This window comes from Eurytemora carolleeae, unplaced genomic scaffold (genome assembly GCF_000591075.1).
Source record: "Eurytemora carolleeae unplaced genomic scaffold, Eaff_2.0 scaffold1602, whole genome shotgun sequence".
In the NCBI taxonomy this organism is placed as follows: Eukaryota; Metazoa; Arthropoda; class Copepoda; order Calanoida; family Temoridae; genus Eurytemora; species Eurytemora carolleeae.
Genome location: NW_019402104.1, coordinates 1 through 10857, shown reverse-complemented (window position 1 = coordinate 10857; position 10857 = coordinate 1). Strand labels below are relative to the sequence as shown.

At 30.8% G+C, this 10857-nt stretch overlaps 1 protein-coding gene across 1 annotated transcript; it reads left to right on the top strand.

Annotated features, from left to right (window-relative positions):
* The first annotated feature begins 632 nt into the window (after nucleotides 1-632).
* LOC111717852 (alpha-(1,3)-fucosyltransferase C) lies at nucleotides 633-10843 on the top strand. Its single transcript, XM_023493306.1, has 10 exons — nucleotides 633-678; nucleotides 1116-1169; nucleotides 1475-1554; nucleotides 1923-2020; nucleotides 7002-7071; nucleotides 8464-8552; nucleotides 8942-9128; nucleotides 9555-9723; nucleotides 10680-10706; nucleotides 10763-10843. The coding sequence occupies exons 1-10, from the start codon at nucleotides 666-668 to the stop codon at nucleotides 10822-10824; spliced, it is 849 nt and encodes a 282-aa protein (XP_023349074.1). The 5' UTR covers nucleotides 633-665; the 3' UTR covers nucleotides 10825-10843.
* The last annotated feature ends 14 nt before the right edge of the window (nucleotides 10844-10857 follow it).

Below are 10857 nucleotides of genomic sequence, written 5' to 3'. Positions count from 1 at the left end.
CTCAAAACGGAAAAAGATCGTTTTGAAAAAAAATCCAAAAATGATGCCCATCCCTTATTGGGATATCTTTTTAGGATTTGATGTCAAAGTGTGCCTTAGTATTATCCTAATGTTGCATTTTCAAACTGACAATTATATATTAACTAGCTGAAGTGCCCGGCGTTGCCAGTGGATTAAAAAAAATCGAAATGTGAAAAAAATAATTCGATTTTTAGAAAAAATATTAATCTTTGAAGAAAAAAATGTCGATTTTTTTAACCTATATTTCCCCCAAAGTACCACATGGGTTCCCTCAAAAAATGTCAGTCAATATGGTCCAGCCGTTTGGCTAGCTATTGCTAACATATATATATGAGTGAATAGCTTGATTATATAGAAAGAAGATATTAATCAACATATTTTGTGTTAAAACCCTGATTCATTAATTCATTCATCAATTATAATAACTAGATTCATGTTTACAATTATAATAACTAGATTCATGTTTACAATTATAATAACTAGATTCATGTTTACAATTATAATGACTAGATTCATGTTTACAATTATAATAACTAGATTCATGTTTACATTTATAATAACTAGATTCATGTTTACAATTATAATAACTAGATTCATGTTTTCAGATGATAAAACATTTAAAATGTGTTGTTTTCATCTTAACAATGATAACATTAGGTGCATTTTTTAACTTTATCAAAATGACCAGAAATAGAAAATACTTTAAACTTTAAAGAAATGATGCAACTTAAGCATTGTTAATACTTTAAATATGAAAATTAATCATAAATTATTGAAATAATATTTTTCAAATTGTCTGGCAAAAGAATTGAGTCAAAAAATCAAATTTTCTAATCCATATCTTTAAATTTTGGGGGTGCAAATCTTTGAAATTTCAGATTATCTGATTAGACAGAATTTATAGTTTGAACTATACAAGGTTTACAACACTGGATTACAAATATATAGGAATTAGAAAATTTGAGTTTATTGCAAAAACTCAGTTGTTTTGAAAAGATATTCTTCATTTGCAAAAATAATATTTATGCACAATACAAACCGATGCAATAAGGTAAAAAGAATAAGTCCCAAGCTAAAACTATTTACTGCTTTAGGCTTGATTTTCTTCCAATCCTCCTGGACTATTCTCGACATAATGTTCACAACAGGTTTTTATTTAAAACACATTTAAAGGAATCTAAAAATAAAAATGACAATAAACTAAATTTTAAGCACAACAAGGTTTTTTTTTTAAATCTGGAATATCCCATGTCTTTTATTTATTATTCAGCTTCAGGTCTAAAATTACCATATTTGAGAAGTTTAAAAAAACAGATTGCAAACTTGCTGACTGTCGTGTTATTAAACGTTAGTTAAGTCAGCCTTAAATTCATTGGATATAGCATAACATTTCAAAAAGAAAATACACACAAATAACACAATTAGAAAATTAATAGTTTTAACTAATGATTAGGAAATTATACCTGTCAGTCAAGTTCAAATCTGGGTGAAGAAGATAAAAAACCTTTGAAATATATTCTTTTCTATTCTAAGGTTAAATCTATATCTATTTTTATAAAGTATTCTATGTTTGTTTAAAGTACAGAGAGACCCATAACACTGTAGATTGTGGAATATGATGACGACTGTTAGAGCCTAGTTCTGATATTTAATAATTTTCAACGAAGATGAAACACAGAAATGGTGCAGTGTTCACATTGACACATCTCTTTTTCACTGAATATTCAGACTCAGGTTTTAAACTAAACGACAACATCTAATACATTAACAAAAATTGCTAACATTTTTGCTTCATAGTGAACAGTTTTTGGGTCCCGCTGTATACATTTTTTTAGAAATTAAAAAATTTTAATTTTAATTTAAAAATTCTTTGTTGTTTTCACTTACCTTACTTTTTAAAGTTTTATCGGTTTGTTGATTGGTTTGAATTTGGATATGGACAAGAACCATTTATTAAAAATGATTGCTGCGTGAACAATTGTTTTGTAACCAATAACAGGTTTTCTAATTTTTATTATCATATATTTTTACCAGAATTTCAGAGCGTTTTGTACCTATCTTTCTTATTATAGTTTTAATCCTAAAATATTGCTATAGTTGCACCCATTTTTCCGTGTAAAGTGTACAGTATAAAAATCATCACTGTAAAATTTTGTGAATCTTTCTGTAATCGTTATTCGTTGGTGGATTTAGAAAATGTTTCTGAATCCAAATATTTATAGGAAAAATATCTTTAACCCTATCCCTGCTGGGGTACTTGAAAACCAGGATACGCTGGGGGGGGGTCAATTTGACCCCCCCCCTCTAAATCCCATGTTTTATGTCCAAATATGACAAATGATACATCATTAGAAAGCTCTTGTGCTCTACTTTTAGAATCTGCAAAAAAAATTGCAAATTTGCGAAAATTGAATTTTTTATCGCAAAATCCAGTTTTATAGTAAAAATGTTTGCCAAAAAAAATTTGTCCAAAAAATGAAAAATTATACATTTTTGAAAAGCCCTTGACCATGCCATTTCAAATATGCAAAAATTTTTGCAAAATTTTAAAAAACCTGATTTTTAATCAAGAAAAACTAAAAATGTGCAAATTTCCTTTGACAGGTTGTTTGCAAAAAATTTGCAATTTTTTTTTCGCAAAACTTGTGCAATCCGTTTCCTTATGTCATAGGCTTTCCAAAAAGCTAAATTTTATCAAAATCTGACAAGTGAAAGTGGGTCAAAACAAAGATTTAGTTTGCTACAGGCAAAAGCAGTCATTCAGGCAGTGTGCCTGAGGACTCAGGCAGTTAGTATTAAAGCCCGGTTTTAGGCCTAAAGGGAGGGCTTTGGGTATGTAAGAAAAGTCAGAAAATTTCAACAGCCTCAGACCAATACTTTTTTAGTTATGTAGAAAAAACTACAGGGGGGGGGTCAAATTGCCCCCCCCCCCCAGCGGGAATAGGGTTAATGAGACTCATAGTGACAACCTGAAATGAAATTATAAATAAAATTGATTGATTGAATGTAAAGAAACAGAACCCAGCGCTAATTTTCTAATCCTGTATCTCTGCAACATACGTTAAGTTTTAGATATCAAAGGTTTACAATTTGAGGTTGCAAAGATATAGATTTAGAAAATTTAAGTTTGTGCGAATACTCAATCGTTGGTTAATATAATTTTTTAGACAATTTAATTTGATTAATTTAAACATTTTATCGTGTTATGCAATTAAAACATTTTTAATTTCCTCATTTTTCTTCTATGTCCAAACAATGCAGTACAATGTTTAAAGTTATATATTTAAAATCTATGAGAAATATAAAATATTCAAATCGTCGGACAAATGTTTCAGGGGGAACATGTATGGGGTTTTACTATGTTAAAGCCGCTTCACGCCCCTCTAATACTAATAATTTTAACATTTCCATGTTGCTTTTAAAGCCCCAGCGGGAATAGGGTTTATAAATTGTCCTTGGGCTCATGTCAGTCAACACAAAATATTGTCCTGATTGGTTCAGCTGTTTTTATATGTATTTAATACAAACAAGCAAACAGCCAAATATACAGAGTGTCCCAAAAAAAAGCTCTTTTACATCTGGAAGTGCCATAATGTACTTTTTATGAATTAAGAAATCGAGGAGTTTTTAAAACACGAAATAATTTTTACAGAAAAAAATGGAAAAACAATCTGTGTTTTACTAATCAGATAAAAACATATGAGATATTCCCATGGGATATTTCCCCAAATCACCCAGTCTTCTTCTGAGACTATTAAATATTAAAACAAAAATGATGGGCACTGATGAACATGACATTTGCACAAGCTGATCCAATTAAAGTGCAGAAAAGAAAAGTTAAGTAGGAGAATTTGAGAGAGAATTTTTACAGAGCCAGTGAACACAGAGAACAAAAAAAAAGGAAAGGATAGATGGAAGAGAAAAGACAAAAGAAAACAAAATCAATTCTTAAAGGGAAAAATTCCTTATTTCTTTCTTTTTACTTTTTATGACTGACTGAGAAAAGGACAAAAGAACATAACTCAATTATGTTTGAAAATCCAGCTTTCTACAAGTCATTGGCAAATCAAAGCTTCATGCGATTAACAAAAATCATATTATCCAAACCAAACAGTTAAGCCTAAGGAAAAATAGGAAGCAAGATCAGCCCGAGTAAAATAAGTGTTCACTATGGTTTATAGGGATACCCATGGTCAAGTTATTAAGACAATGGCGCAACACAAAACGTTGGGGTAAATGACTTTTAACTGATCTTGAGCAAAACAAAATAATAGAAAGACTTTGATGACAAACTTGAAATAGATTTATTGATATTTCGTATTATTTGTATGCGTGAGCTTGTGCCCACAACCCTTATCCATAAAAAAATAAATTATTAAAGTTAAAATTCAAACAAAAATATAGTGTTTTGCCTGACTAAGTGTATGTGAGTTTGTATTTACACCTGTCTTACACTCAATTATTGATGTTCAATCAATCATTATCAACTTCTTTGATGAATACATCATTTGTTGACATATGCTAAGGACTTGACTATTCTTGTTAGTATTTAACAAAGGTGACTGATCTCTCTCTTCTTGATGAATCAAGGATACTCAGCGATAGTTGCAAAAAATATTTATTTCAAACCTGAAAACATAAATGATGTAATTATAATGTTTAACATTTTATTGAAGTGCAGGTATATATTAAAAAAATGACAGACAAGTGAAAATACAAATAATGAAATGGCATAGTTTTAAAGTTGCTGGGTGAGCAGGGTATTTATTTATAAACTGATAAATTAATAAACTATTGTAATGTTATTGTTGTATATGAAAAAATGGTAAAAGGAGAAATATTTTCTCATTCAACCCAAGTATTAAACGATGTACAGTATGAATAATTTATTATTCATTAAAAAATAACAAACGATTTTCGATACTATACGGCCAAGAATGGTAGTTTCAGCTTGAGTTCCGACTCACAATCCAATTTTCCTAGAATCACTCTAATATGAAGGTTCGTCGTCAACTGCCGGTGGATTTGGTACCAGTTGACCTGCTCCCTTTGTCCTGGGAGTGGGAATCCCAAATCCCAGCCAAAATTCCAAGGTGAATGTACCGGAAACCCCAGCGTCCCTGGGCGCCCCTTTACTTTAGCATCAGGTTAAAAATAGATTTCTCAACAAACTCTGTACAAATATAGAATCAAGATAAATATTCCAAGTTCGCAAAATCAACATTTTGCTTAGCTGCTACATTATTCATAATATTGTTTTGTTAATGAGATCATAATTTTCCATCTAAAGAGAAATAAACCTACTATTGAGTCTTAAACACACAACAAGAGGAGTGATAGGTTGGTGACTAAAACATGATTGTCTTCTGAAAATAATTGCTGGGTTAAAAAAAAGGATGTTTCAACGTGGATTTTTAGTTTTAGTTTGCGAATCGACTAAAAGAGAAGGTTTGGTTTGGTGGGTGGGTTAAGACTCCGGCCGGAGACAATCCTTGGTAAAGACGACTTTCAAAAGCTAGGATTAATGATTTTTGTTCAACAACATTTTCCCTGCCATGTCTGTTATAAACGTCAAAACAGCTGAACCGATCTGGCCCATTTTTTTGTAGCAACTCTCTCGACCCAATGTGAATTGTCAAAGTTGAGAAAAATAGTTTAAAATTTGTCTAAAATTTTATAAATCTTTATTTTAACTGATAAATCTGCGAAATTTTAATTTCTCCATGACAAAACTAAATAGGGGCTTTAAAAGCAACATGGAAATGTTAAAATTATTAGTATTAGAGGGGCGTGAAGCGGCTTTAACATAGTAAAACCCCATACATGTTCCCCCTGAAACATTTGTCCGACGATTTGAATATTTTATATTTCTCATAGATTTTAAATATATAACTTTAAACATTGTACTGCATTGTTTGGACATAGAAGAAAAATGAGGAAATTAAAAATGTTTTAATTGCATAACACGATAAAATGTTTAAATTAATCAAATTAAATTGTCTAAAAAATTATATTAACCAACGATTGAGTATTCGCACAAACTTAAATTTTCTAAATCTATATCTTTGCAACCTCAAATTGTAAACCTTTGATATCTAAAACTTAACGTATGTTGCAGAGATACAGGATTAGAAAATTAGCGCTGGGTTCTGTTTCTTTACATTCAATCAATCAATTTTATTTATAATTTCATTTCAGGTTGTCACTATGAGTCTCATTAACCCTATTCCCGCTGGGGGGGGGGGGCAATTTGACCCCCCCCTGTAGTTTTTTCTACATAACTAAAAAAGTATTGGTCTGAGGCTGTTGAAATTTTCTGACTTTTCTTACATACCCAAAGCCCTCCCTTTAGGCCTAAAACCGGGCTTTAATACTAACTGCCTGAGTCCTCAGGCACACTGCCTGAATGACTGCTTATGCCTGTAGCAAACTAAATCTTTGTTTTGACCCACTTTCACTTGTCAGATTTTGATAAAATTTAGCTTTTTGGAAAGCCTATGACATAAGGAAACGGATTGCACAAGTTTTGCGAAAAAAAATTGCTAATTTTTTGCAAAAAACCTGTCAAAGGAAATTTGCACATTTTTAGTTTTTCTTGATTAAAAATCAGGTTATTTAAAATTTTGCAAAAATTTTTGCATATTTGAAATGACATGGTCAAGGGCTTTTCAAAAAGGTTTAATTTGTCATTTTTTGGACAAATTTTTTTTTGCAAACATTTTTACTATAAAACTGGATTTTGCGATAAAAAACTCAATTTTCGCAAATTTGCAAATTTGTTTGCAGATTCTAAAAGTAGAGCTTTCTAATGATGTATCATTTTTCATATTTGGACATAAAATATGGGATTTAGAGGGGGGGGTCAAATTGACCCCCCCCCAGCGTATCCTGGTTTTCAAGTACCCCAGCGGGGATAGGGTTAATTGTGAAGATTCTTGAAATTCAAATTTTTATGAATTTTATCTAATTTATATTCTTAGGTCTTTGTTGGCCAATATAAGCAATTTTGACAGTATCATATTTAACACAAGAAGTATAGAGGAGTTTAAGGTACAGGGAGTTCAAATAAAAATGGGAAATTAATATCGTAACAAAAATAATATCTAATTTTTGATTTTGCTAATTTTTTTGGATACATCAGAGACAGCCCTCCCCCCCTTCTCAAATTTGTATGCAACCTCCCAAGACTTAATCTATTATTTAAAGGTTAGATTAGGTTACAAACAATCTTCAGGTTTAGCGCTGTGGCTAGGACAGTATAGGGGCCGAGCGCTGCGAATAAGACTGATTTTTATCTAGGTATTTTTGCGAGGTTGCACACAAATTTTAGGAGGGGGGGGGGGTTGTCCAAATAACTCACTCTCAGAAAATACCTTTTTTTCTGCCAATGCAAAACAAAACTTTGAAAGGATCTTCAAAAGCTTTAATCTCATTTCTCTAAACTTTTCAGAACCTGATAACACTTGAAACCTTGAATAGAATTATGCAAACTAAAACTAATAAACTTATAACAGTTGAAAGTTTAATTTATACACATGAAAAAACTTATTCAAGATTGTTTGTTTACTGGAAAATGTTAAAATTCACTTTTTTCAGTTTACTATAGTACCAGTAGTACCATGTAGTGCATATAGACTATATAGACATAAAGAGATTATTAGTTAATTTTGCAGTTTACTATAGTACCAGTAGTACCATGTAGTGCATATAGACTATATAGACATAAAGAGATTATTGGTTAATTTTGCAGTTTACTAGTACCAGTAGTACGTATAGACCAGAGACTAGAGAGACATAAAGAGATTATATTGATTAATTTTGCAGTTTATTAGTACCAGAAGTACGTGTAGACTAACACAAAGAGATTTTTGGTTAATTTTGTTTTACATTTTTATATGTAAAAGGTTTATTATTAACAATTTGGTGTGACAATATAATTGTTATATAATCATGGAATTGTTTATTATTAACAATTTGGTGTGACAATATAACCGCTATATAGTAATGGAATGGTTTATTGGGAGGGGGGCCGGGGTATTTATATGCTGATTAAGAAGGGTGCATGATAGTTCACTATTTCATTCTATAGTAAATAGTAGGTTAATGCTTTCTTCTCATCTTAATTAATCAGTAGTGTTGTTCAATTATTTATTTATACTTTTAATGTTCTTAAAGGGACTATCTGCTAAATTTTAACTGACTCTCCATACATAGATAAGAATGTCCCATCCACAACAGTACCCTTAAAAGCTTTNTATAAAGATAAAACACTCTCAAGTCTAATAAAATGATAATATCTTCTATATTATTAATCAAATAAAGGTTTCATTGTGAATCGGACATTGTCATCTTTGCATAAGGATCCCTTGAAATTATCTTTAAAAATACAAATAAATCTTTTTTACACAATTCTGGAAATAATTAATTGTTTTATTTCTTTAGTTTCCTGAAAGCAGAAGTTCAAAACAGTTTTATGTTTATTTCTCTTGGGAGAGTCCTTTTCTTGATGGAATAGATGGATTTGAATCCAGGCAAAAATAATTTGACATCTGAATATTATTAGGATAACAAAATGAGATCATTTACCATTGAGAGAGCTTAAAATTAAAGGAAATTGGTTAATTTCAAGAACTACATAGTAGAGTAAGCCAAGGAGACCCCCGTGGGCCTCTTAAAACTAAAAAATCATATTTTTTATTCAAAAACTGCACATGTTTCTAACCTCTTGACCTAAATTTATATCATTATAAACAAATCTAATACAATGTAATTCAGTTTTTGCCACAAACTTTGTTTTTAAAATCTTTAAAACCTCTGACTATTAATTCTGTTGAAAAAATAGCCTAAGTTTAAAAACTGAAAGGTTTACACCATGCGATTTTGAAGATGTATAGTTAGTGGAAAAACTAAATTCCTTTAGGTTTAATTACTTATTCAATTTGACGATGACCTACCGAAGAGATTCTGATATCTATACACCGTTTGGGAAGACTGAAAAGTTAACTGAACAAGTCAAATGGGAACCTTTAAAAAATGATACAAGAAAACTAGCTGCTTGGATTGTTTCCCATTGTAAAACGGACTCTGGAAGGGAAAAATATGTTGAGGTAAACTAATTTCTGGGACCAGATTTTATAAAAAGCGAGAAGTAGTTGAACCACTTCTGTTGTGTGCTGCTTCATGTTGGAGAGAAGTGGTTTTACTCAGTCTACGTAGTTCAACTACTTCTCGTTTATAATTTTTGTTCCCAGATCTTAATCCAACTTTTGTTTGCATTCAATAAGAAATTTTTTATACCTGTTCACTTACAATAAAAATAATATTTGGGAGTTATTGCCCTGTGAGGGTCAAAATTGTTAGCTAAATGTGGATATCCAAAGAAAGCACAATATTTATTTGATGATCTGATCTTTAGTTTCCAATCGGAAAAATAAGATGATCTAATCTTTAGTTTCCAATCGGAAAAATAAGATTTCTGGGAGCGCGAAGAGAAGTTATTCTTTATAACATTAACCTTTTTTTCACAAAATAAGGAAATGAAAAAATGGATGCCTGTGGATCAATTTGGAGACTGTAACGAGGAAGTGTGTGCTGATGATGAGAAATGTTATGATTCTATGGAGAAAAAATACAAGTTTTATCTCTCTTTTGAGAACTCTCTCTGCCAAGATTACATCACTGAAAAATTTTGGAATTTCTTAGGAAAGACAATTTAATTTTTATGATTAACTGTTCTTAACGCAATTGTTGAATTAGTTTAAAATTGAACTTCCATATTTAGAATGACATGTCCGCCAACTAACAGTGTACACTTACCCCTATATCTGAGTAACAATGAGAAAGAATTCGTCGTTTTTATCTTGAAAAGTTCTCAATTTTCACAATTTCCTATCTTGTCTCTGCAGCATGAAACCGTAATCACGGTATAAAATTTCATTAAAAATTCTGCGGAAATTCTTTATATTGATCAGGAATTAATTTATAGGGAAACCTGGTTGGAATAGTAGTTCTGCCTGTAGATCCCAGACTGAATTTACAATGAAAAAGCGGCCTTTTTGTACGGCCTGGTATTGCATAATGAGGATTAAATATATTTCATGGCTTTTAAGAGAAAGAACGTTCTAGAATATGCAAATTGATGATGAAAAGAATATAGGGCCTGGGAAAATAGAAATTGTAAGAATGAACTCATATTATAATTCAGAGATTTCAAGAATTTCAGGAATTTCCTGATCAATATTCCAGAGAAATTCTCAAGAATTTGCTGAAAAAGTCATTTGGAATTTCTCGAAATAAAGTGTCAAAGATCTATTCCCCAAAATTTTAAAGACCAATTTTAAAGAACCCTTCGGGAATTTCCGAGGAATCAAGAACCTTTTTCTCGAGAAGCTTTCCAAAGTGAGTTACCAATATATTGGAGACTTTGCGGAAATTCCTCTTTTTGTTTCCTGAGATAGAAAAATAAGTCATTTTCGCGCGAAAAACAAAACAAGGACGTATCCTTGACAGTTTACCAGACAAGAGTTTAAAGAGTACCCTTATGAATCAAATTTTCCAATTTATAAATTTAGGGTCAATTGAAATTACGTCTACAGTAAAAGTCCCGATGGGGTAACACTAAAACAAGATTTTTAATTTTAAAAATTAATTGTTTGTAGGGCAGAACATTGTGCCAATTGTTTTAGGTAATTTGTTTTACAAGTTCAATTTTCATTTTTGTTCATAATTGATGATGATTTAGGTACAGGACCTTATAAAGAAATTGCCCCTCCAAATTCATATATAGATGTAAAGGTAAAATGATATCGGGAATTTTAAAAAGAGGAGATAATAATG

Excerpts from the sequence above, each read along its gene's own strand:
- LOC111717852 (XM_023493306.1), top strand. Across the intron at positions 2,021-7,001 it reads TGTTTTGTAACCAATAACAG|GTCTTTGTTGGCCAATATAA; the intron begins GTTTTCTAATTT and ends TTATATTCTTAG. Across the intron at positions 9,129-9,554 it reads GAAGGGAAAAATATGTTGAG|GAAATGAAAAAATGGATGCC; the intron begins GTAAACTAATTT and ends TCACAAAATAAG.